The following is a 27803-nucleotide window of genomic DNA, read 5'->3' as shown; positions in this document are numbered from 1 at the left end:
TCTTTTTCCTGTAACTTTTGAACTGCCAGAAGTATTATAATGAAGTTTTGACAAAAACATTTTTAAAATAATCATTGCTAATTATAAATAATTACATATTCTTTGCAGTTTTCAAACAACAGTAACTAATGATATGTATGTAAAATATAAATTTAATTTAATTTAAATTCTACTTATTTCGTGCATCATGTAATTAAATAAAGTGGAATAATAAAACTGAAAAAATATGATGCTGGACCATTTTTAATGTGCTACCCAAATTTTTGTCCGTATGCTTTTAGATTAGAAAATTAGTCAATCGAAAAAGAAATCTCATCTAACGGCACAAAAATACTTGGATACCATGATTACAGTTGTGGGCTACTTTTCAGCGCGTACGTTACTAAACATTTGCATAATATTTTTAAATCATGAGAACGGCCCACTGCCATAAACCTTTCTCTTTCGGATTACTCAGTTTTCGTCCATCTGGGTCAAGTTTCGGGGACATGGATCAATGGGATTACGTGAAAGTCATCGATAATTATTACGTTGACAGGATTATACATTGAAATCGCCAACAACTGTTTTCACCGACTCTCGTTTTACCAATAACAGTTATTAAGAAATGTAGCCATAGCCTGCAGCGTATTAGAACAGCCATGAATAACCCATGAACTTCCTTGAAGCAGTAAAAAATAATGTGTTTTTATAATTCCATTTATAACTTACTAAATAGTAAATAGTTCTTCCTAGAATTAATAATGATTAATAATTTACTATAACGAAGTAACTAATATTAGATTGCTCTATCTTTTTTAAAATCGACGTTTCATGTCTGACAAGGAACTAAAATTTTTAATTAATTAAGTATCGATATATACGTATATTATTGTTTCTATTTCTACATTTCGTATACACAAAGTGTCGATAATGACATTTGCAGGTGAAACGAGACTGTACGTAAATATTTGTCGGTGATTTCAAGGTGACTTCGGGTCGATGTACGCCTGACTTTCGAACGCGAACGCAATCGCGCCAAAGATCTATGACGTTGAAAGTTACAATAAATGACCTAGGCAACCCGTTCGCCAGCCCATGTGTCAACCGAAATTTAACGATACACGTCATTTTATTCATTTTTATTATTAGTTTTATATCGTTGAGTTTCTATGTGTGTATATATATGAATTCTACTAAACATGTAATTAGATGAATCAATAGAAGTAAGGAAAGTATGCAAAGCTTTCTGATTGGTCCGCGAAGGAATAGTAGGTTCATACAAAATGATTTCAAAACGATCCTTTACCAATTTATTAACCCATAATATAAATATCGACCGCCGATAGTTGTGGCGCATCCCCAATGGCGTACTCATAAATTTCTGTCATCCACCGCGAGCCCGAAACAGTGCGAGAAAACGCCCGTCGTGATAATTTCATACGATCATTATGTTTATTTCGCTTCGATCCCGGTTCAAGTCTCTTCCTCTTTCCAAGCCCAGTCGGTCTCCTCCGATTTGCTTCTCGTCGTCGTTCTACCAACACCGAAATGTCCCTCCTCGGCCGGCCAATTCATCCTCGAGGAGTCCTCTTCGGTGTCCGACCTCGAATTAGTTTTGCTACTCTCTCTGCTCCTCCCGTCCGTCGACGCAGTCTCCTCCGATTTCGTCGAGCTAGTCTTGTTCTCGTCGGTGTCGGTGCTCCTGCTTCTGGACAACCAGACCGATTCGGACTCGTCGTCGTCGTCGTCGTCGTACGATCCAACGTCTTCGTATTCGGAGCTTTGTTCTCCGCTGCGCTCTCTCTGTATGCTCGGCGCGCCGTCGCCCTTTGGACCCTTAGAATCGGTCTTCGATTGATCTTTGACCTCCTTGACGCCCACGGCGTACGGTCTGTCCTCCTCGGACCTCGACTTCTGCATCTGCCAAGCCTTCTTGAATGGATGCTCTTTGTCCTGCTGCACCAGCTTCGGCCTCTCCGGAAGAAGATACTCTGGATCCTCCTCGCTGGCTTGGCTCTTTATTATTGACTCCCTCTTGTAGAGGCCCTTCGTCGGCTGTAACTCTGACGATTTCTCCACGATGTTCCAACCGGACTCGGACAGGTCTACCTCTTCCTGCGACAGCTTAGACAGATCCTGGAACCAGAATCAGCAACGTGGTACCTAGCTGACACTGTGTCGTGTGTTAGTACTGTCCGTTGCTCCAAAGATGACACAGAGAAAGGTGTAGGACCATGTTAATGTCCTCAAGTAGGATAAACGCGTTTCCCTTATTCATAAAAATAATGTCTTCCTATTAGGCCCAATTTTCAGGAAACGAGGGTCTCGAGGCTGACCAATTCCCTCATGGTGTCGTCCCTCCATTTTGTTTTCATACCAGGCTTTCGATTAATTTATCGGTCTTCTTGTTTACCAGTAGAAGTCAGCACCAGAAGGCCATAGACACGCGAGGATTACGTGCGCGCAGCTCAGACGCAGTACTCGACAAAAATTGTGTAATCTTTTTAGCAACGGACAGTATTTAGAGGAACACGCTAATTTAAATACGCCGACGTCTTTTTCTGCAGTCTGCAGACACTCAAATCTCATGCACGTTCTCATTTTCGAATGTTTCAGAATGACAAATGCTAAAAATGTTATCACGAGTGTTCATCGCGTCCCATGCTTTCGCGTATGTTAGAAACTCGCATGCAGCAATAACTGCTTAAGATCTAGTATTAGGACAGCACACAGAAGTCCCGCAATGGAAGATTATACGATTCCACGGCAAAGGAATCTAGAAAATAGATTACGATAGACCCGAAAACATTCTACATTTTCAGCATTCTAATTTGAAACAGATCCTGCCTGCACAGACATCCTCTTGCTATCCTTAGTAAGGACAAAGTTAAAAGTAGCTACATCCTCGTCCTCTTCGACGGAGGTCATCTGGCTGCTGCTGGTGTGGGATCTTCTGGAGGCATCCCAGAGAACCTCTTCCTCGTTCATGGAGTCGTCCCTGGGCGGCGGCGCTTGTTCTCGGTACTCCCTCCGTCTTCTGTAAGCGCTGTCCTCCTCAGCCTCGCTGCGTTCCTGCGAGGAGCCCAGGTGTGCGACTCTGGAACCAACGCTGACCGTCCAAGAGTCCATGTTGTCGTCCGCCGTGGGATCCTTCAGCAGAGCCACCCTGCCCTCCGCGGAGGACCTCCTCCTCAAGGAGACTACGTCCTCGTCTTCCATCAGGGAATCGCGTTCCTGCGTGGACAGTCTTTCCATGAATTGTTTCCTACGTATCCTCAGCTCGTTCTCCCAGTCCTCCTCGTCGCTGAGTCTCGGCTCTGCTGGAAGCTGCCTCTGCTCGAGCTTCCTGCGCTGCGAGAGCTCCTCGTCGCTCTCCGAGGAGTACGTCCGCCTAGCGTCCGAGGACTTCGACAAGGATCTTGTTTGTCTTTGAGCAGGATCGAGATCCTCCGATCGGCCGGAGAGCCTTTTATAGTCGACGCCTCGGGAAGAGGAGCGGTCGCGGCTTGCCGGCTCCGAGGAGCGATAATCCTCGTGGTCCCTGATCACCGACCTTCCCCTAGACTCGGACCGCTGGTAGAGTCTAGGGTCCTCCCTCTGTGTTTGCCATCGCGGGTATTGCTCGTCCTCGTCGCTGTCCTGCAGCCTATTGCTATCGAAATTCCGCGACATCGATCTTCTGCGGCGCGAAACAGCGTCCTCGTGCTCGAACTGCGGCCTCAGCAGCTCCTCCTCTTCCGGTTCAGAATTACGGTAGTTTCTCTGGCTGCTCCTGCTCCTTCTCCGCTCTCTGTAACCGTTCTCGCTCGCCGAGTACCTTCTGCTAGATTCTAATGGCTCGTTTTCCGGCTGGAACGATGGTCCCTTCAAGGTTTTTATGTATTCCGTTTCTTTGTCCTGCAGCAACTCGTTGCCCGGTTTCGTGCCGTTCTGCATCCAGCCCCGGCTGGCCGCGTCAACCACCTCGTCCCCTTCGCTCAACTGCTTCGGTTTTTCTTCCACCTGGGCTTCCGGCGGTTGATCCTGAATGGGAACCTTCGCACGCATGTCCGTGCACTCCATTATCACGTTCTTGAACTCCTGCATCGGCAGGTCCAATAACAGGGTCAGCACGATCGAGATGATCACTACAGTTGTTATCTCTATGCTGTCGAGCTGCAACAGAATCGTGCAGAGACATCTCGTAAAGAAAAGATTACAAAACTAATCACTCAAGCTGCTAATCAGAATAATAAAGAGAAACATTGACTACGTTAAATATTAACGTGGCTTCGTTGAAATTAATTTAAATGTTTGATTGAATATTGAACAGATTGTATTTGAATCTTAAGGAGTTTTGCAGGTGATCAGTTTCGTAAAAAAATTTTTCTTGTTCCCTTCGGTATTATGACATATCCTGTTCTATTTTATTTTGCAAAAGTAATTTAATCGCGACATCTAATTGACGAAGCAGATCAGTTGTAAAAAGGATCATGGCTGTTTTGGTTTATGACTATGCATGTCAACTGACATACAAGAAACTGAAAACTCTGATATAAATCTTGTACAACTTTCGTCTTCAATTTCTGCGCGCATTCCACATTAAATCTATAACAGGTTTCGCGACGTATGTTGGTGTGCCCGGTTCCGTGACTTACTTTGTTTTATTCGGTTTCGTGATTACCATTATCACTATTATAATTATCATTATTATTTATTTATTGTGATTAATATTATTATTATTATTTATTTATGGGCTAATAATAGTGCACGCCGATTATTGAACGGTCAACCATATGGCAAAGAAACGTAAAAAAAGATATACGTCCGTGGAAGTAGCATCCTCCATCCACCGTCTCGTGTTGTTAATGCCGTAATTTATCAGCAAATAACTCTTATTTGGCCATGTCACACGTAATGTCCATATATTAAACGATTCGACCGACCTTGCCGGCCTTGCCTAACCGCATTAATTACATTTTTATGGAAATGCTCATAGTCAAGGTCAACGTTTAGGACATCGAGAAATCTTGTCTACTTTATTTTATGATGTATTAGATATGCAAGAAAACTTGTTTGGTGGGTTGAAAAATAATATATGCCAGTGTATGTTCGCGTATAAGTCCATATTCAAAAAGAAATGTAGCATATTCCAGTTTATAAGCTCAGATTTGTGCCATACTCGATACGTTATAAAGCCACAGATCTCGCAGGTAATTTGGTAAGAGTACCGGATAATTAACTGTCTCACTCACCGCTTTGAGAACGTGAAACTCGCTCGCATACCTCGTGCTGCCCACGTTGAAAAAGAACACAGCGAACTGTGTCATGTAGAACGCGTACGATATCCTGCTCATAAAAAGTAGCCACTGGTGTGACAGGAATCTGTTGATTATACCTGTAAAAAGATTGGCCGATACTTGAAACCCGCATTAATCGTTTCGTTCTGGAAAGGGTCCTACACAGGTGGTGAAACTGTTCAAATAGTATCCTTGCGCGTAAATTGAGCTATTTATGTACTCCTATAGAAAATGACTCGCGTGTCAATGACCACACGCATGCACATGCACACACACACACCTCCATTATTCGTATGGCAAGCGTATATGGACCAGCAGAGGGCGATGGAAGATGCAATCGGGCTGAGCATGCCATAATTGGCAGCCTCTTCAGCGTCGTACACATAATCCATCTTGGCCAGATGCCAAGGTGAAAGTAACGACCATAACATCAAGGCCGCCGATGTTAGCCATCCCAGGACCACTATCGCCTGAAAGTAGTATATCAATATTTCTAGCCAGCCAGACGGATGTCACATGCAAATACCTTGTTCATCCTGACGTCCCTCTTGGTATAGTGTAACAGCACGCCGAGCCCTACACCGAACACGTACGACGTTGCTCGGTGCAAAGGCCTTGTGTAAGTCAAATTACCGGTCCTATACAGCTGCTTTATGCTTGAATCAAACGGATTTGAATAATGTTAACATTTGAAAGGTGTAGAGTGACGCAACACACTGTTTCGTGACAAATTACACTCACGTTATGCCGTGGAAGAAAACTAGGGAAAGTCCGTGGGTCGTTGTCGCCACGTACCGTAGAGTAGCCGCGAGCAACACGAAGAAGAATAGTAGGAGAATGCCGAGGATCATCTTGAACTGCAATAAGAAGACCAAGAGCGGCGCCAGCAGCGACAGTTGCATGTCCAGTGCTAGCTGATGCGTGTGAGTCGCGCACTATGAAACCAGAAACAGAGAATTCTTATCCTTGAACAGATCATCCCTTGAAAATCAGTCCTCACCGCTTATTACCAAATAAATATTATAAACTTGAAAAATCATTAGAAATGAAAGTATTTGAAACTGAAGCGGTGAGATAAATCAAGAATCTTTTAATTACGGTTTCCTGCATGGGCAAGAAGTTTTGTATGTAGAGCAAATTGGTCCACGCGTTGGTCTTGCAGAGCTCAGCATTCCGGACTATGATGCTGTTCCATAGTGGCCCGGAACCAATATGTTCCATCACGAAGGCGTAGAAGAAGACCACTGCTAGCAAAGCTGGCGTCAACCTAAACGACAAAAACAGCAACGCTCGATGTATGCAGGTAGCGGGAATTATTTATTATAGAAAGAATTGTTTCAAAAAGACCTGCCTGATGTATCTGGTGATAAGGCGACATATCCAGCGAATTTCTCCGCGTTTCGTATACTCGTTCGCCATGTTGTAAGCGGTTAACGCACCGCTAAATAGCAGGAACCATTCCGTATAAATGAACGACGCTCTCACGAGCGAAGTGAACGGTTTAGTTACAACCTTGATCGACAGGAACGAACGTGAGCATTCTCTCTCGAGCATTAAATTTCGTATTGGAACGCATAAAATGTGAAAAATATTGGATCACTAAAATGCGACATGTGCGAAAACTTACGTGTGTAATATCGAGTCGATTAACGTACGGCACCGCCAACAGTGGTACGAATTTGTGAGCAATGTAAATTATGATCGCGCCAATTGCCCTTAGACCGTGGATGCAACTGATATCGAAATTGCTCGTCCCTTTCTTCAATAAAGTCTTCAAGTTTTTTCGTAACGAAAACGCCATTATTATTCTCTCAGAGTAGCTTGCTGAAGGTAAGATAAGATTAAAGTCAACAATGGCATTATAAGGGTGGTGGAGTTCCCGAGGTCATTTGAAGTAACTTCTTCCTTTACAAAAATGCAATCCGAGACGTCGTTAACGAGTTATGAACGAAAAACACTGACCAATGAGAGGCCAGCTCCGTTGGCGCTAGACGGCCGACAAATACACGAAGCCCAGTTCGACTGGTTGGCTCGACCGCCTAGCGTAATCTCGTCGTCTGTCATTAGCCAGCATTTTTCGTTAATAATTTGTTAACAAAGCTGCGGTTGAATTTTCAAAAAGGAAAAAGCTGCTTCAAATGACTTCAGAAACGCCGTGTATAATCACTTACCCTTCCCTTCAGACACCACTAAGTAGTCCCTCACGGTTGCTATGATCGCCAAACAGACGATCATGGCGTAGAAATACCTGAAAGCGAAAGTTCGGAAATTACAATTGTAATTATGAAAATTAACCCACTCGAAATTGAATTGAATTTTCTAACGCGTCAGTGGTGCCAAGATTAATCTATTTAATTGAATAAATGACCAAGCGAATTCGACGCATGGCGCATCGAAGTGATTTGTTCGCACTCCGACATGCTGAGCGAAAGGTCAATAGCCCCCCTGAGTTCGCGGAATTTAATGTACGTACAGAACGCCGATCGTCTCTTTCGAATAGCTTTCCGATTTCTGTTTGACGTAACACATGTTCGGATCCACGTCCACTATGAATTTGATTCCTATGGTAGAATTGTAGAAGTCGAGAGCCTGTTCGACTATGTGTTTGGCATCATCTGCCGAGCAGGCTGCTGGTATACATAATGCCCAATTCGCAGTGGTGCCTTTCGGAATTAGATGACCCGGCTGAAACATATAAACATTTTTATTATCACCGTTGTCGAGCCAATTAAATTTTTAAACAAACGACAATTTTTGACGGCACGCGACACGTGATTGTCGTACACATCGATCTCTTAATTCTTATATTCGGTGCAGTTTTGAAACCGTCTCGAATTGCATTTCGTGCAACGTCAGGAAAATTGTTATCAAGTCTGAATTGCAATCATTATACAGAGTGTCAACGAATAAAAAATGGTAATGAATAAATAAATAATAAAAAATGTTAATGAATGACCTATAATTTCCTTACTGTATGTAAATAAAGTTGAAACAGGTTGCAAATATAAGCAGCTATCATGTGTTAAAAAAAGAAAATCGACATAATGAGGACATAAGATTGAATAATGTTTATATGAACTCGTTTTTGTTTTCATGTCTAGAATCTGTTTCTGAAGTGGGTCTTAAATGCTATGCGTTGATTAGCGTAGAATATTGACCTACTCACATCTCGCATACTTCCTCGGAAGGTTGAACGACCGTGCAGCAGGTTGACCGGAATCCTCATGTCCGGATCGTCGGCGTAAAAGTCAATATTCGCTAAACAGTATTTCCCTTGCACCTTCATCGTCGCGTTGTTCAACTTCACGTGCGCCATTACTCCCATACACTCGTCGAAGTCACCGAATTGGTTCATGTTGCCCCGCAACAAACCGGATGGGATCTTCGCGCTCGAGTCCAGCACTGTCGAACGATTTCATAGATTTACAACCGATTCGAAAACTATCGAACTTGAAACCACACTGGGGAACAATTGCCCTGAAATTCTCATTAGCTTGAGAATACAATTGCAATGCGGCGTGGTCACGATACAGTTCCTAAGATAACGATCTCACAATCATTCGTACCAACGACAATTATTATAATATTATGTTGCATGGTCTAGAAGAGAACAAAATTCTATGATTAATAAAACCTTATATAACGCAACCTGACGCAATAAACTAACGATAATTTTTTATTGTAACAGAAGTGCTAAACTAATTCCTACTTATGTAACTTTTCTCGTTCCATTGTCCACTTTTTATTTCCCTATCCAGAAAATTGTGTACTTTCTTCGACGCACTATGATTACGTATGATTTCGAAATGGTGCAGTTATGATTTACATTTTCCAAGCATGTTTTCGTTTCCTCGCTAAAATTTACCAACATTTTATACCGTTCTACCATTTCTGATTATCAAAAGATTTTCGCAATTTCAGCAATACATTTTTCGACGAGACTTGAAAACAATTTGTCCATGGAGAATTAACTACGACGACATACCATTTATTTTCTCGTTTCTTTTTTAGTAGAATGAATATGCAGAATTACTGTGTATCAGATTGACGACAACGTTAAGTCCTAAAATTAGAAATTAACAATTTCGAGAATTATTTTGCATCGGTACGACCTAATTAAAATTCTAACATTGGATAATTAACTAAAATCCTAAAATTAGATAAAATCCTAGAATTTGATAAACAATCTCGAGAATTATTTTACACCCGTACAATCTACCGGAAAGATAGCGCGAGAAGTTTTGTCGACGACTGTCTCGCGAAAATCAAAGCCGGGGATCGTCTTCGGTGCGACGATCGCCGCATTCCGTGGTCCGATGGATCTCGACTTACTTTGCAGCGCCCACAGTTTCCGACCCCTCAGCTGTCTCAGGAAAATCTTGCCGTGCTGCTGACACTCGAAATTCTCGACGGCCGTGAAATTTGGCACGAAGGTCGGCACGCGTAGCAGCATATCGTTAAGTTCGGGCAGCGTGAAAGCAGCGTCCCCGCGCACTTTCGTTCTTTCTATCGGATCGTCTTCTACAAACAATTAAAAAACAATTAACGGAACACCGTCACCGTGTAATGCCCACCTCTAACGAATCGAACGACGATACTCACTGTCGTGTCGTTTAGTCTTCGCAGGCTTAGGCGGCGCAACTTTCGGACTAACAGTAGTTTCCACTTTCTTTTTCGCGGGTTGCGGAGGCTGCTCTTTCGGTTTCACTTTCAGCGGCTGCTTTTGCTTTTCTTCCGTTCTCGCCGGCACAAGGTCCTTGCCCTCGCTCTCCCGAGCCTTCTCCCTCGACGGTGGAACCACCGCGGCAGCGTCCTGCTTGATTTCCAGTTTCGGGGTAGCTTTCGGCTTCGTGGATTCGACCTCGGGCTTCGTTACCTTTACCGGTTCGACTTTCTTTGGAGTCTCCGGCGACTTTGCAGGTACCTCCGTCGGCCTCTTCGCTGTGTCTGCTTGCTTCTTGACCGCTTCTACCTTCCGCGGCTCTTCCCTCTTCGGCGCTTGCGGTTTAATTTCGACTTTCGGCTTTACCGTCGACGGTGATTCGACAGACCTATCTTTGTCCGCGTATCTGACTTTCTCCAACTTCACGGGGGGAGCAGTGACAACTTTCTCTTCTATTTCCTCGTCATCTTCATCGTCGTCTTCGCTTTCAGATTCCTCATCTATTTCTTGCTCCTTGTCATCGTCTTCATCGATAGCGCTCGATTTCTTCGGTTCTTTGAAAGATCTAGCTTCTTTATTCCTAAACCCTGATTCTTCCGCGCTCCTGTTTCTTTTGTACACGTTTGGTTTCCATTTCCTCTTCTCGGACCGTTCCTCGTCTTCGTCTTCGTCTTCGTCGTTGTCCCCTTCCGACTCTCTGTCGTCGTCGTCGTCGTCGTCGTCGTCGTCGTCGTGGTCGGCCGAGTCGACGTCTATCTCCTCGCTGTCCACGACCTCGACGACAGCCCCGTCGTCGTCGTCCTCCGAGTTCTCACGCTCGGTCTCCCGATGATCAACGACCCCGACCGGCAACCGTGCGATTCTTTCGCGTCTAACGGCCGTCTCCTCCTCGTCATCTTCGGCCGACGTCACCTCGACAGGTGGTTTCCGTCTCGCGAGGATGCGCGACGCGGCATCCTCGTGCCATTTGCGGGCGGCGTACGCCGTCGAGGCTCTGTCTTGGCACTTGGTAAAGATGGCCGAGTCCGTGTCCGAGCCCGATACGCAGGTGGCCCGGTGATGCGGCGACGGCTCCTGGACCATCGCTGAGTTCGAGGCCATTTGGCTCGGGTGCTCCCGTATTCGGAATCCATAGCAGCAGGTGTAGGCCAGCAGGAGCAGTACGATTGGCAGCGACAAACCGACACACTTGCCCAGAAGGGCGGAAGCCATGTCACCGGAGCGTTCGCATGGAAGAACCACCGACCAAGCACTGACGAGCACTGAAGCGACTTCTGGCCGAGCGATCGAGGCAATAGCGTGTGCGGCCGCCGCGAAATAGCAGCCACCAGCAAACGATCACTTTCTGATAATCGTTTCGTGTTCCCCTCTCCACGACGTTCGGTATCACACACCGTGGTTGTTGTCACCGTGGTCGACCGCCTAAGACAACACGCAGGGCCAACCCGGAGAAGCTCGAGAGACAATCAAACCAGAAGACAAGCCAGACCCCGGGGCTCCGCGTCCACCAGCGGCCGTTCCTTCGTGAAAATTAGAACGCATGGCATCGTCCCAACCAGCTAGGAGTTTTATTTAGCCTCAACATTTCAAGCGGAGGCAGAGTCCGAGGCGCGGAGCTTTTGCACGCATGCGCCGAACCTACCACGACCAACCGAACCACGAACCAGGAACCACCACCACGATCGCGACGGCGAGGAACCGTGGCTGTCGTCGTGTCGCTATCCGGTGTAGCTTGCCCGTAGAGAACCCCGACGGTCTATCCTTCGCGCGATTATTGTGCAACCAACTACCCGCAACCGTTCAACCGTCCCCACTTCTCTGTGATTCCCCGCGTTAAGACAGCTCGAAAATAATGTCCGATACTACTACACCACTCTCACGCCCACGATCCGACGATCCCGCGGCGTCGACCGACTCATCCGTCGAAGGTTGTCGCGATTCCTTCCCCTTCCCCTTTCGTTCGCGCAATTTGCTGGCCCCGACACCGCCGATCCCGCGGTACGAAGTCTAGTCCGGTATGCAAACTTTGGGAATTACCCAGCTGCCGAAAACCACGATTCATAAATCGATCGACTCGCCGTTCTTTCGGAACCTTTTTAACCGGCGCGCGAGTTCGACACGCGCCGATCTCGCGGCACGCGGCTCGCGCGGTTCGCGACCCCTCGCCTTGCCGTCGCGATCCAGTTCGCGATCCATTGCACATGTTCTCATGTTGTTGGACTCCCGTTTTGGGACTTCAACCGAATGGCATAATCCTTCCTCCATGGCGAAAGGTTTAATTAACTGTAAATGGTAAAAAACAATTTTTATAGACATTGCAAATGGTTACGAAAGTATGAGATAAAAGTGCATGCTGATCATTTCAACATATTCAACTTACTCGGAGGCACTTTATAGGGCAACTGAACGATCTCATACGGTCGTTAAAATCGACGATTTCCACTGTCCTTAATTGCTTGTAGCTCGTAACAACGGTCACATTTACATTTTCAACGTAAATTCGAACTGCAGTCGAGTTTTACTTCGGCACGGTGTTCGACGTTAGACTAAGTTCTTGGCTGTTTCTATGATGGATCGTCTGTCCATCCAAGATGTGTTTCGATGAAAGGGAATTCGGCTGGAAAAGGTTTAAATGCGATTTTAATGATCGGATTAGGATAACCGAGACTCAAGCTTTCGGAGTTCTAATGTATCTTTAATAAGTAACGTTTTTAAGATCGTATATGTCACGTGCAATATTTAAATATATTTTTTTTTCATTGAAAACAGGACTTAAGTATTCCATTTACAAAATCATCAACACTTTAGTTTCACGAAAATCGAAATAAAAGTCCACTCTTTCTGTTCGAGTCGACGTAGAATGCACATAAATTTCCATTTTCTACTGGTAAGTGGCGTTATAAATTCTTATTGCATGATATCGAGCTAATGTAACTGTAAAAAAGTCGTAGTTCGAGCGATGAAGAACAGATTGATTAAACAGTCGCGTCGATCATCGCGCGACAGATGACATTGGAACTCCACTGAAAATAATCATACTTTCGATCCAATTAGACTTCGATCCAAACTGTGTTGTTGCACTCGGGCATTAAGTCGATCTTCTACGGTCGATTGAATGTCCTTTCGGACAGGACATTATTTTACCGAGCATCTCGAATCTCTCGTATCTTCTGTGGAAGCACGGACAGATTGTCGATAACTATGGGACTGGCAAGATTGAAGATCTGTGTTTCGCATCACCTGTACCAATATACTTTTATCGAAATCTGGAGTTGAATTTAAATTAGGTGGCTCCGAGGCAATTAACAAATCGATGCAATTTATAGTTTTTTAGTCTGTGACACAACAATCGACTAAAAGCTTCGCGTAAATAGTTGAAGATCGATGACTATGTGGGACTTTATTGTTGCTGATGGATTGAATCAATTCATCTGAAATTTTGGGACTATATTTTACTATACTATTGAAATAAATATCTACTTACTAATCATTATCTAAGTAATTAAGTGATTATATGTAAATCCAACAATGTAAAGAGATAAAAATAAGCTTAAGAGGTGAGATGAAAAATTAATAATGCTGAATGAATAAATGTAGCCAGGGTTCACAGTAGCGTACACTGTCCTTATTGCAAGTTAAAGGATGTCCACCAAAGGATGATCGCAAAGTCAGCCTTCGTGTTCGTTCACTGTGGTCCACGTGGAACAATCTGAAACTTATATAATTGTTAATGTAAGTCACCTGTTCTGAAACCATAAAACAGTAGGCCCATACCGATGAAATAATTTATTCAAAAAATTTTAAAACACGCTGCACGACGATTTTCTGCAACCAGTTAGCAATCTTGTGCTAACGTAATTTGACTGAACCATGTGTCCTTTGACGTAATGTCTAGTGACTTCCCGCCTACCGTGCGACAGTATAATAAAGTAAGATGACACTCTACCTTCAAATTCATTGACCGAAGTCCGCGTTGCTTCAGCAGTGCTCGGAACACTTCGCCACGCAGCATCCCTTTCGCCAGAGCTACATCTCCCGATTGCAGCATCACATCCCCCGCGTTGCTTCCACCGGCTCGCATCACCGCAGGAGACTGGAAACCATGTTTTTGAACTTGCGTTTCGCATACACGTGTACCCGTGTACACAATAGAAGCAACGTGGGGTGCGAGACGCTGCGGTGGTAGTCAGAGGGGGGGCGTAGCTCTAGTTGCAGCAATGTTGCATGCCGAAACGCTCCGAACACTGTGCACAAGACCGGGCTTGCCGGCAGCCAACCAGAACTACATTCCTTTCGCTCCCCTTCTGCCCGGTAACGCACAGTATCAATAACTAAATGCGTTAAATATAGAACTTGTTATTAGATTATATGTATATTCACACGTCGAATATCGCGAGCATGACTGACAACCTATAGAATCGTGGCGTTGGTCGCGATCATTATAAATTAATTACTCTGATAATCGTATACGATATCCTACGATTAACCAAGCAATGTATTTTCCTGCGAACCATAAAAAATATATGTGACACTAGACAAGTCCATCGCGATCATGAATATTGTTGCAAGATCTGTGCAGGCAGGTGTGCCGTTTTTTTTTTTTTATCAATAACATGATTATCAAACTGGAAGATCGACTCTGACTTAGACTATACGAGATTATTACATATGTCCTTATTTTTTTCCAAGTATCTGCAATGATACAGGAAAAGAATATTTTCAATTTTTATTACGTTCCGCCAATTATGTGCTCCATTGGAAGGACAACAGTCCGTTTTATCCACCCACGGCCTTTGCTGACGAAGGTGCAATACGAGTTGATCGATGTTAATCGAGTCAGCTCTTTCGATAATGATTTATAACGCTTTTACCGCCACGTCCGTTGTCCGACTTTAACAAAGTATTTCAGCCGCGGATGCACGCTCGGGGAGACATACTTTTTGTTAGGAGTTACGAAATCCGTCGATGAGCAGATCGCTGACGCATATTTTCGCATACCCAACGTTCGTTTTTATTGTTTGAATTCGACTGACTTGTGCCGAGACACTTTGGGAACGCGGACTCCGATAAGTCAACATGTTTAAGGATTTAAAGAACGGCTGGCGACCTTGATGGGAGGAATAATCGAACAGGTTTAGTCCTTTCAGTGTTTGGAATCTCTTAAATATATATTTCAGGTAATCCGTGCGTATTTAAAAGGAACCACCTTTCTCTTGTCCATTGACGTGGAAAAATACACGTTGCATAGCGGTTCCAAGGCATATTCAGACGTTTCCGTTTAAGGCATTTCCGATTTAATAGCGAAACAGTTTAACTCGTGTTCGGTGATATGAGATTTTCTCTGGCGGCCGAGCTGCGCGTGCATTCAAATTCTTCTATTCATTATACCTACAATGTGTTCGCGATGAACTTGCATCCCGTGCCAACAACTGCGTATTATATTATATAAGATTTCGACCAAAACTTATGAATGTGATCAGAGAGGTAAGACAGGTCGGAAATACAACGTACGACTTCGCTGTTGTTTCTGTATGTCGTTTTAATCGGTAATGGAGACGGGAGGTCGAATCTTAAGGGGTAGTTGTAACGCCAAGTCATGGACAGGCGCAGCAGCAGTCCTTCGAATTCAACGGTTACTAAAATCAATTTAGTTAAAAATTAGATGCGCTAACCTGCGATGACGATTATTAAATATTTTTATACAATTTTTATATTTTCTATGCGAGACACGAAATATGTTATACAGTAGAATGTATGATAAAAGGCTGCTCTATAATGTGCAATAGATTTCAGTATGACATAGATTACGAATAATTATTACGTTAATTATGATTTCGTAACGAGCGCTATTTATAATCATTGTCAAATATAATTGAAATACTCGCGAGAATTATGCGCACTGGTGGTCTGTTAGTATCGACAGATAAATGAGCTTTCCAGACTGGTCGCGTCACCTACGTTAAAATACTGAAACTCTTAGCTAAGCGATACGGGAAACCCGATTTTATCAGAGACAGAGTATAGGAACAGAACACTCGATGTATTTTCCTACATTACCATAGATGAGATATTAAAGATTTTATTAACTTGTATTATTTGGAATTTTCGGAAATGTCTCGAAAAATGTCGTAAATTTTTAAGGAGTACGAATCAATGAAAAATCCGACGTCGACAAATTTTTATCCTTTGACTGTTTGCAACTACAGGAATTTTTGCGAAAAATGTCCGAAACTTTTAAAAAATACAAGTACAGACGAGGTTTTAAAGTAAAGCGAACTAAAAACCACAGCGACAAATTTAGGATCCCACCAAAGCATTTTACCATTTCGTGTCGTGCTCAACAGTATCGATAGTTCACGAAAACTGGGCATGTTAGCAGAAAGCGAATATCCAGTATATTTCATTTATACTACGCGTGCTAAATTTTATTTGAAGGGAATAAACGTATATGTAGTAAAATATATATATGTTCAAATAATTAAAAAATTGAAGCTCGTTAACGAGGCCCGGGTATTCTGTACACCACCTACAAATTTACGTAACTACCCTACTTCCTTAAAATGTGATATCTGTTTTTTAATTGCCGCACAATTGCAAAGAATAATGTATACTTACGTTACTCCTGAGAATACGTGGATACAGTTCGCTGGATAATCTATATCCTAACATAAAACAAAAGCAAAGATCTCGTCCTATAATTTGAGGAGAAGGAATTAAGAATGCGAGATTCACTAATAGCCAAAAAAGAAAAAAATCTATCTATAGAAAAATAAGATACTGAATCAAGACGTGAAAAACAAAAAGATCTATCTAAACTAGCCAGCTAAGTGGCCTACCGCGCAAGGATTTCAATGAATGCTTGTCGATGTATACGTATTTATCACAAACGGTGACAACACTTTATTAATACTCTCCACTTATCTCATTAGCTTGTCTCGTCAGGGCGGGGGGGGTGTGAGAAGGGGGGTGTAGATAAAGCGAGATTTGGCTAAAAGCAACTGCGACGGGATTTACGAAAAGCAACTACGACATTACTTTTATTACGTCATCCTACGTATAAACATCGAACATTCGGACTGTATTTCAGCACAGGTTTCGTTCGATTCTGCTTAATTACAATAATATATTTGTATATTTATATGGTGTACCTGTAAAGTGTTTATGCATGTATGTATGTACGTATGCGCGTCTCTCTCTCTCTATGTACGTGTGTATCATGTATGTATGTATAATATGTATTGGTATATTAACTTTCGTACATTAATATACAGTGTATATATATATAGATATATGTGTGTGTGTATATATGTGTATATGTTTCCGTGTGTACGCGCGCGCATGTGGTGTGTATAATATACATATATTATACACTATAAATATATATATATATATACGTTTGTTTCGTGTTAAGTGTTAGCTCTTTTTTTCTTTCTATTATAAATGTAAAATACTGTCATGCATGTACTATGGAGTCGTGACTCAAATCGAACGCATTCACATATTTATTAGCACAATTCTGGTGCAGATGTCTCGAGGTCACGTGTACATATCTTATCCGTTTGAGTGTCATTGGGCGTATATAGACGTTTGGAAAAGTCCCATCGAAGAATGCCGAGCGCGAAACGACAGGAGGAGCGATAACTCTTCTCCAATGAATTGTTCAGTGCGCTAACGTAGCTTATGACAAATTACAATTTAATATAGAAAATAATTTTAAAAGTGGAGTTGACTTGACTCTGCGGACTTATGGGATTCGAAAGCACTGAATAAGAGAAGCGCGATCGCGCCAACCTGCACTCAAACGATCCAATATATCATGATGCCGTAAACGCTAGGACGCCAATCGACGCCCATCGCACGAATAGAGTCCGCGTCGAAGAGACTGTGGTACCTAAATGAGTCCCGACTCGTATGCGTGTGATCCTGCCACGCTCCGATTCCAAAGAATCATCATTTATTTTGTACAAAAGTGCTACCATTCTATTAGAACAGAAAGGAACAAATAAAACCAGAGACTACACCCTAGGACATAGTTTTTCAATCCTTCCGCTCCTCCTCTCTCTCTCTCTCTCTCTCTCTCTCTCTCTCTTTCTCTTTCTCTCTCTCTCGTTATCAAAGAATTCCAGAAACAGTTAAACGTGCATGTTTTTAACACTTTACCTACCGATGGTTGTCTTCTTACAACTTACTTTCAATTGCAATTTATCAAAAACATCTAATATAGATTAAATTTTTTCTGATTCCTAAGTATCCTCAACGTCTACATTAAGAAAATTCACTAATATATTGCGCACACACTTCCCAGCCATGCTTGCAAAATTAATCAATCGATAATTATATAGTAATTTACAAATTATTTCGATATAGGACAAAGCTTTGAGATAAAGAATCTGAGACCGGTGGTTCGACCGATGGTGGTACATCAAGTGTTAAATAGTTTATAAACTTTCGGTAGGTGAAGTGTTGAGTATTGATTTAAAAACCGTTTGATTGATAAAATATTTCGAGTATATTTTCAACGTTCTCTGACTATCCCGAATATCGACAAAGTTTCCCCACCCTCGCCCGGTCGCATTGACGAACTATGTCCTGGGACATAAAATCCCTCCTCCCCCCGAAAACAGAAAGAATAACACCAGTCTAGAAAAATGTAACGACAGTCCCGCGCAATCAGGTTGTCCTTAAAAGAAAAGGCTCCAGTTTATCGTGATTGCTACAAGGTTTTATTATCAATGGATCGAAAAGTGGCAAACAACGATGCACGAACGACGACGAAACACACAGGTAGTACAGCAGAACGATGTCACACGGCTGAATTACGAACTTCGTTTTTATTGTTCATCAAAATAGTTTAGTACCACATCGAGTCAAAATGGTCTGGCTCACTTGGAGGATTGAGGGATGCTTATGGAAATGAAGAAGAAGAAGAAGAAGGGGTGGTTGGGCTTTTGGTTCGCCTAAACGACGGGATCCGATTAGGAAAAAAGGAACCAGTTCGGCGACTGGTCGAATAGTTTGTCAAGCATTGTTTTACATGAGGTCTTGACGAGTGGCCGTCAAATACGCGAAGTTGTATCGTGTGTGTACCCCGATCGATCGTTCCACTCGTGGCCTTGAGCTCTATTCCCCATCTCGTTTTCGTCTACGTTTCGTCTACCGGCTAATAGTAGTTTAGGGTTAACTAGAAAACTAGTACCTCTCGTGTCGCGGACCCACGCAACGGACTACACGCTCCTGAAATATGCACTTACGCGTATTCACCACCGCCCCTGCCCACTTTCTAGCGTGTTTCCTGTTTATTAATAATGCACGTTGTCTGGACGCCATACACTGTCCACTCTCTCTCTCTCTCTCTCTCTCTCTTCCTTCATCTCTCTTACATCACTTTTTGTCATTCTCGTTGGCAGTACCATTCTCGTATACTCTATAAGGTGTCCTCAAACGAAAAGATCTTCGTTACGAACTCTGAGCAAAATTATTCCGTAATATTTTTAAATGCATCTTTCTGGTACCCTTGTTCTTGTGGGCTTTATTTTTCAGCTACTAGACATCTTGCAAATTTGTTGAAATAGTAAAAATATTTCTTTCAAAGAACTGGATATTTTCATGTGAACATTATTGAATTATTTGCTTGCAAGATTATCTCGAAGAAGGTTGATGAAGTCGCGAATTATTTATCAGCAATGTATAAAGATAAAAATTATAAGTTACTTGATTCGAAGAGCAATTATATATAGAGACATTTATTGAACTGATCATGTCTACTCAAAATGATGCTTCCCTCATTTGCGAACACTTTATAACCGTACACGTACAATTGATCTCGTCAAATCTGTCCTCGATCATGGAGGAACAATTCTCGAATAATTCTATCAATATCAAATGCAGTATTTACTCCCGTAGTGCTCGTCGCTTGTTACCCTCGCAATGTCCATAGCACACCTTGGTCGTCGGTTTAAAGGTATACATAAATTTTATTTAGATTTCGGAATTGCCAATGTTAGATGTGATCGAACAGTATTTCTTCGAGACAAGAGTGTGCATCCTAAGAGACTGGAGGAACAAAAGAAGCCAAGCACTACTGGAATAAACACTGTGTTACGCTCACATAAGGGACGCAGCAATGGAAAGTCGAACGTTTTACACGGACACTATTATGCTCGCGCTACTAATCGTCCGCGTTTTCCACACTTGTTCTCGAGTATTTACATATTCCTTTGACTCAGCTTCTGGGAGCCGGTGTTACTCGATCAGCGTCGGTTAAATTAGTCGACGTTCAGTTACATGGTAAGTAATGACGCCGCACAGTTTTGTTTGTTTCCAGTTTCTCTCTCTCTCTCTCTCTCTCTTTCTCGCTCTCTCTTTCTCTCTCTCTCTTTCTCTCTCTCCCATTCTCTCTTTCTGTAAATTATGTGTATCTGTGTGTATCTCTTCTACGTCGATGTACATATTGATCGACGGTCGCCTTTTTCCGACTTCACATCGTCAAGAACGCTCGAGGAGAGATCAGCGCAGCAAACGAGACCGAGTAATGATGTATAGTCGAAGGAGGATGAAGGAGGACGACGCGTACGAACAAACCAGAAAAAGATGCTTCGCTGCGTGTAACGATTAACTGCAAACGATCGGCGGCTTCGTAGACAGACGTTCTCTGTCCTTGGTTTCGCACTAAACGACGAGGATCTTCCTCCTCGGCCCACAGAGAATAGTATCGTCATGGCAAATATGTCCTCCCCGCGTTCGGAAAGCTAATTATATTTATCATCAACCGACTCTCCTCGAATCGTGCAGATCGTTACCGTAAAACGTACATATAATATTAATAATTACTAAGTATACTTTATTATAAATTAATTAAAGAGCTCTTAATCGTACGTGTTTATGTGTATATAATAATATTAATATTAATAATAGTAGTATGTACGATAACTTGTTTTTTTTTCTGTTTAATCCTCAAAATTTGCAGCATCTTACTCTTTCGGCCGTTTTACTTGTTCTCGTTTTGTAGCTGTTGTTATTATCTGCATCGAATTCGGTGCGCATCGTTCGCCTTCCTTCCATAATCTCTGTCTTACTCGACGAAGGTTCAACGAAACTCTGACATGGTTTGGTGACTAGCGGCACTCCCAGATCTTCACCGTTTGGTCAACGCTACCGGTGACCACGTAAGGATGGCTTTTGTGAAAATCTAGAATATACAATGTACAAATTGCTCTACTTAAATTCGGCCATTTCTCTTCGCGTTGCATTGTTCTAATAACTCGCAGTAGTGCAACGTAAAAAAATAATACTACAGTTCTAGACTTTATCGAACAATGTAAATATTTGATTATTCCCCATTCCAATCTCTACAAATTTTAAATGTTCAAACATGTCGAACAATAAATTCATATTCGAACTTGTTCAAACTCCAAACTTTTAGTCTACCACAAAGTTACTATTTAATATACATATCGATAGAATTTCAATTACAAATGTTTCAATTTTATTTCATTAAATATTGTAGAAATCTGACTTGAAGATATCGGATGAACGAGAAACAGAAACGCCAAAAATTTCACGGAATAAAAGTAATAAATAATTGAATGGATTAAGCAAAGTAGGGTATGTATTATTCTACTTACCAACGGAGGTGCAGAAATGTACATGCGCCTCGAGGGTTTTCATAGCTCGTTTGTTGCGTGTGTCCCAGACTCGCAGTGTTTTATCGTCAGAAGCGCTGACGATAAACTTGCCGCCGGGATGGAAAACAATACCGCGCACCCAGTTATCGTGTCCGAGAAGGGCGAACAGGCAGACGCCGGCGCCGACGTCCCAAACACGGATTACTTTGTCCCGCGAACCAGATGCAAGGAAAGGTCCTTCGTGGGCACCTTTGTTGTCAGCACCTGCTGCAGCATTAATCGATGCTCTTGCACTGTCCGGTGCCCATGCGATACACTCTACCACGTGGTCATGGTCTCTGAGTTCAACCTGGAAATCCCATTTACATCATAAACCATTCAATCCCTTTTAACAGCTTATCTTCGAAACCAATTGCATCGATTTCGACAAGCACTTTATGAACATAGCACCAACCACTCGTATTCTACTAGTAGTGATTCATTCATAAGCGGACGGCGGATTTTCACGTAATCGTGATAAACATGAATGAAAGAAATATAACAAAGTACACGGTTTTATGGAATAGAATAATGTACACAGATTAATATTTAGTTTGCATGATTTGCAAACACTGCAGCCATAGAGCTTTCACTGTTTTCCTCTGTAGCGTCGCGGCTCTATTCCCACCCGGAAGCAGCAGCGAGACAACAACCAATAACAGTAACGATCCAACAGCTTCCACTGCTCTCAACGGTACCGCATCCCCTCCCACACGTCGTTCTGATAATGTTCTGATAAAACAATGATGTACCTTCGTTTCCTTCGTCGCCACGTGCCAGACTCGCACGGTTTGGTCATTCGAGCAGCTGGCAATCAATTCGCCGCAGGGACTGACTCTGGCCATCCGTACCCATTCTCTGTGTCCCGTCAACGTCTTAACACAATAACCCGTCGCGACTTCCCAAATTTTGATGGTCTTATCCCTAGAGGCGCTCACTACGAAATCGCCCTGTGGCACAAATGCGACCGAGCTGACACTGTGATCATGCCCGTGCATGGTTTTCACGCAGGCGAATGACTGGTGAAAGTCCCACAACTTAATAGACATGTCCGCACTGCATGAGACTAACAGTTTCCCGGAGACGTCGAATGACACGTCCTGCACGCTGTCGGTGTGGCCCTTTAATGTTCTCTCAAATTCGCCGCTTTCGAAGTCCCACACCTGAGAAGAAGATGCGAACAAGTTAGTTTGCGAACAGCTTCGATAACGAGAGGTTCAGGCACTGTTGACAAATGGGAAAAGTTGAAAGCAACCGGGCTGCCACCGCGTGAAAGATCTCTTCTGGGACTTGTTTGGTAACATCATTTTCTACTTTCCATTAACTCCACTTATCCGCGAAATCAAGATTTATGTGCTCAATTAATTTTAGCCCTTGTTACTCCTAACCAGTGCCGATGTTACCAACAGAGACACATCATTCTACTCTAGCCGTTAAGCGAAGACTGTTCTCAGTACTTTCACAGCTTGGTACAGAATAATTCCTTCTTAAAATAATAAACTTATTGATGTGTCAGCAATTCTATGTAATTTTGAAACCGGAGTTTATTGATCTTTACGGAACGCTTTCATTTTGTGAAAGTATTTGTGCACTCCCTGAAGAATCTACTTTGCATCGACTATTTTATTTCTTTTAATTTGATCTGAAGAATGTGTTCGCAGAAAGATACGAGTTTGCATAAATGTTTATCGGTTTTACTATCGCGACAACACAGTATGTGTTTCAACATTTTCCACCTTTTACCTTGATGGTGGCGTCCTCGCTGGCAGACACTATAAGACTAAAAACCGGATGAAAAATAACTCTGTTGATGGGAGCCCTGTGTCCAGTGAGACTAAATTTTTCTGGTGGCCTCGGTATCCATTCGGACGGCGATCGTTTGCTCCGTGTCGGTGCTCCCTCGATGAACTCTTTCTCCGCTTCGGACAGCTTAGATTCCAGTTCCATTACCTACGAGTTTAATAATCAATCGAACCTTCCACTCTGTTCCGCGCGATAACGTTGTCGCGAGAACCTGTGCTCACCTTTTTCTGCAAACGTATCACCGAGGTCCATTTCTTCTCGAGAAGTCCGCCGTATTTTCTTTCCACCTCGCCAGGCATATCAGCTTCTTTCTTGAACGCCTCGAGGGCATCCTGGTAGCCATTGGTGCTGAGATAATCTGCGATCGCCTTATTTCTGCAAGATCATATCAATTACAACGAACCCTCGTAAAACACGGTATTCCTACAACACGATCGAGTAGTTGAGAAAAAGCTCGGTAATCTCTAAAAAAGGAAAAGAAAAAGGCAAACACGCTCGTATAACAGTATATATTTTGCAATTCCGATGTCACATTAAACTTGAACACAGAATATCTTAGGATATCTATAGAGAAAGTATTACTCGCCTAACACGAGTTTCACGATCCTCAACATGTTATTAAAGGGTAATACTAATTCGTCGGCGATAAGTTTCAGATTACTCTTTCGCTCGTTTCGATTCGTTCCATTGATACAATGGCTCCTCCACCCAGGCACGTACCAGCTAGTCGGAATTCTAGCGAAATAACATATGCTTCTCGATAATGACATTTCACCGGAGAACCGTCCGACAACGTAGGCAGGTACAATAGAGGGCACACAGGTTGAGTACGTGGGAAAGAGATTGAAAGTCGGGCAGAATTATGCCGGGGTGAAAGGCCTGAAGTCGGTCGTTCGTCTCTGTTCACCTGTATCCGCGTGATAGTACGTAAGGGGGAATTATCACTTGAAACCGGTAAACAAAACGAGCAAGCCGGCAAACACGATCCTCGATCTAATCGCGGGGGTCTCTTCCGTTTTGCCACCCCTTCGGAATGTCGTCCGAGGAAACCAGATACGAGAGGGAAAACTTGATGCCTCGAGAAAATATTCAAAGCACGATTAAATCTCTTGTTTCTCTTCGGATGAAATAGCATCGAAATGATTCTAATTAGTTATCGATGTAATTTAAAGAAATATATTAAACATACTTTACCATAAGATTTTTTCCAATATTTTTCTATGATTTACAAATGAAGCAAGATATTATAATCAAATAAAATCTGCTGTATTATCGTATTTTACCTTTCGAAAGTCTGCGAAGGTATCTGCAGTATTTATAGGAGATTTTAAATAGGCACAAAGGATCGCAGAAGGTAATGATAATGGTCTGTAGTTTCTTCAGTTTTCGCCGCGTCGCCAACAATTGACACACGCGCCACGGTTTTTAGAAACCGTACAATTCCTAACCATTCATCCGCCGCAAGTACGTGAACGCACTGGCTAAGAGTAAACCGTTCGGCCATCTTTCCTCGCACCTACATCTCGAAGAAACTGTGCCGAAACATTCTCCGGCAACACCTGCAACCGGGGCCCTAAACATTCATTCGTGTCATTCGTTCTCTACGAATGCGTGAAACGAACGTGTTCTTTTCCTTTTTTTCTCTTTCATTTTTCCGTGAAAATATGTGGCCGCTTTAGAAAGGTGAGAAAGAAACCCTCTTTCTTTCTTTCTTTCTTGAACTGCCCGCGAGGTCATGTTACTTTAATGATGTGTACAATTCCATTCATGAAACGTTAAGACATCTCGCCTTTGTCTCGAGATAATTTGATGGTTCGCACGGGTCGCGCGTTTTGCGCATTGTTTATCGGACTTCGAAATTTCCTAACGAAGCCTACGGCGATCGTTGAGACCGTGGATCTTGCGGGAAAAAGCATTCGAGGATGTCGATATGTTATTTTTCATATCAACTAGGATTACCGAAGAAGGCAGGAACTTTACAGTTGCAATCATCTTCGTCCTGTTATCACGCTGTGATAACTATTATTATTCGCTCGTTCGTTCTTTATCTCTTAGAATCTGGTAACGATATTAAGAACCCTTCCCAGAAACGAATCTCCTCTGCTGAAGGGTTAATTACACTTCGATGCATCCTTTTTTTTAATAATTTGAAGCATGCAATTACCTAACATCTAAAATTGTATAATTTAATTTCTAAATTCTAGTTATTGTTTCGAATTTTATTAGATTTTCAATTTCATTCACAACCGTCTGAAAATTCTGAATTAATTAATACATTGTCGATAAACGAAATCCCATACAATTTATCCGTAAAATTTCTTTCTCGAAACCCGTTTCCAATGCGTGCTCACCAGCGGAATTTCTCTTTCACGAAATTTGTTGGCCACGTGGGGCGCAACATAAAATCAGGGCTCAACACGTCACGGCATACGCCACGGTATTATCCGGAACAGCGAACAGTTTTATTTGACAGGCGACCCCTTCCACCTTTAACCGGGTATTGAAGACCGTATAAACTGTTAACCGCAAACCGTTTAACCCTCGGAGTAAGTGTTCATTCGGCGAGGTACCATGTTCGAGCGGTATATAGATTTAATTAAACATACTGGTGAGTAGGAATCGATTAACACAGATACCAAGTGCCATAAGGAGAAATAAACCGGCACCATAAACGCATTTTCCGGAGGCTGTGCCAAGTTTGCAGACAGGGGTTCCCGTTGAAGCCTCGAGCAGCGGAATTGCTTGTCTCAGACCGTAGTGTTAAAAACATCTCTCTGTATGCCAGCCTCGACTCCCTTTCCTGTAGTTCTTTCTCACGTTTTAATAATTCAAATTCCCATCGAGGTGGCTCTTCACGTAGCCTTACTCTTCCCTCCGCTGGCAGCATTTCTTCTTCAATCTCCTCCTCGCAACCGTATCTCCCACCTGACTCTTCTATTAATCCAAAAACGTTATCCGTTGAAATATTCCACACGAAAGTTTGTAACACGTGGAAGAATAATGGCGCGCTGGGAAAATCTTGAACGCTGTTTCATTCTGATAATAGAACATCATATAGGAAGATACGATCGGGAAAAGTCCCGTACGGTTTTCCGTCAGGAATCTGTTTAAATGTTATGATTTCCGGTACACCGTGTATACGAGAGTAAGGGGACGCGAAACGTCCCATGCGAAACTCACGGTATGTTTCTCTCGCACACGTTCCAGCGATGGGAAACCTTATATCTCGTACACGCGATACCCGTTGACGGGTGTGTTAAGGTAAATAGGAAAAAAAAAGAGCGGGCAAGGCGAAAGAGAGTGGAAAGGGATCGGGATCGTCCCTCCATTGGAAGACGATCGCGATCGCGATCGCGAGGCGCGCTGCTCCGGTGCCCCGGCCAGATGCGCGGGGAATTTACTTTACGGGATCGAGAGAGCCCCCCGGCTTCCGAGTATCGATCGCGTTTCCGTCATTAATTGGTTGCCCGATGGGTTCCGACTTTCACCGGCAGATTAAGAATGTCGGCTGAATAATTATCGGACAGATCGGTACGGCAGGCCAGGTGAAAACAAAATGATCGACGACCGGTGTGTGTGTCCGGGCCACTATTGCCTCCGGGCAACATCGTGAAATCTTATGCAAATATTTTACTTTTGACCCGGCGAAACGGTTCTTGCGTCCGAAGAGGCTGTGAATGGTAACGGCACGAAATTTCATTCACTAGGCCGCGCCAGGGTTAAAGACGGTTATGTTTCCACTGCGGATTTTATACGTCAATGTCAAAATAGCCGCTATCTAAAATAGCAGAAAGATCAGCGTTCACCGCATTTCATGTATTTTATACTGCAAGTTGGAGAAGCTTACGCGTAAGCTCTTCGAGAATGTTTAAGCCGACCCTGGAATAGCAGAAATAAGAAAGAACGAGTTAAATCAGTTTTTAAACCTATGATTAAAGTAACTTGACTCAAGGTTCCTTGTTTCCATGAGTTTATCAGACTAAAAACTTTATAACAAATTATACGATATAATTATATTATAATTCTATCAGCTACGGTGAATGACTATCCGATAATTAGGTACATTCTTCTAAAGCATAAAACGTCTCTTTCATCTGCCACGCCAGTGCTTCAAATTAAAAAAAAAAAACTAAAGTTCATATCTTAAGGATGACCTTTGACCCGAGAACACCAGTTACGCGTTAAACGTGTAATTATCTCGTACTACGTTCATTCGTTTTTATTATAAACGCGTCAAGTTTGTAATTTAACGGGAACACAGCTAACAGTGTCCGTTCTTCGAAACGATTAATTCTGCAATACTGCAACGGTTTCACGTTGCATCGAATTACGAAATATTCTTACCAAAGTTCTCCGTTCATCCTCTTCGGTTATTAGAGAAAATCAGTACGCGACAAAGCTCTCGAAAGAGCC

The 27803-nt window shown here is 42.8% G+C and overlaps 2 protein-coding genes across 7 annotated transcripts in view; both read right to left on the bottom strand.

The window, feature by feature from the left end:
* Positions 1-1278: 1278 nt before the first annotated feature.
* On the bottom strand, positions 1279-11445 carry LOC144470165 (uncharacterized). Of its 3 annotated transcripts, none has more exons than XM_078181040.1 (14): positions 9864-11445; positions 9594-9782; positions 8428-8663; positions 7735-7946; positions 7433-7509; positions 6889-7085; positions 6613-6773; positions 6360-6528; positions 6003-6196; positions 5788-5917; positions 5542-5731; positions 5217-5359; positions 2830-4137; positions 1279-2118 (listed from the first exon to the last, which is right to left on the bottom strand). In XM_078181040.1, the coding sequence occupies exons 1-14, from the start codon at positions 11134-11136 to the stop codon at positions 1456-1458; spliced, it is 5142 nt and encodes a 1713-aa protein (XP_078037166.1). In that variant the 5' UTR covers positions 11137-11445; the 3' UTR covers positions 1279-1455. The 3 variants fall into 3 exon arrangements, with proteins under 3 accessions (XP_078037166.1, XP_078037168.1, XP_078037167.1); XM_078181042.1 differs by having other exon boundaries at positions 2884-4137; XM_078181041.1 differs by having other exon boundaries at positions 9594-9779.
* A 5488-nt stretch (positions 11446-16933) lies between these two features.
* Positions 16934-27803, bottom strand: part of Lis-1 (LisH and WD40 domain-containing Lis-1) — a 28832-nt gene continuing 17962 nt past the window's right edge. For all 4 annotated transcript variants that reach the window (XM_078181047.1, XM_078181044.1, XM_078181045.1 and 1 more), the window contains exons 3-7: positions 23612-23765; positions 23331-23537; positions 22340-22750; positions 21549-21897; positions 16934-21112 (exon numbers count right to left, since the gene is read on the bottom strand). In XM_078181047.1, coding sequence (XP_078037173.1) covers positions 21039-21112; positions 21549-21897; positions 22340-22750; positions 23331-23537; positions 23612-23765 — 1195 coding nt within the window. In that variant the 3' untranslated portion in view covers positions 16934-21038. The remainder of the gene's footprint in view (positions 21113-21548; positions 21898-22339; positions 22751-23330; positions 23538-23611; positions 23766-27803) is intronic.

The sequence above is a fragment of the Augochlora pura genome, chromosome 5 (genome assembly GCF_028453695.1).
Source record: "Augochlora pura isolate Apur16 chromosome 5, APUR_v2.2.1, whole genome shotgun sequence".
Lineage (NCBI taxonomy): Eukaryota > Metazoa > Arthropoda > Insecta > Hymenoptera > Halictidae > Augochlora > Augochlora pura.
Note: the sequence above shows the minus strand (reverse complement) of the source record. Positions and strands in the feature narration are given on the sequence as shown.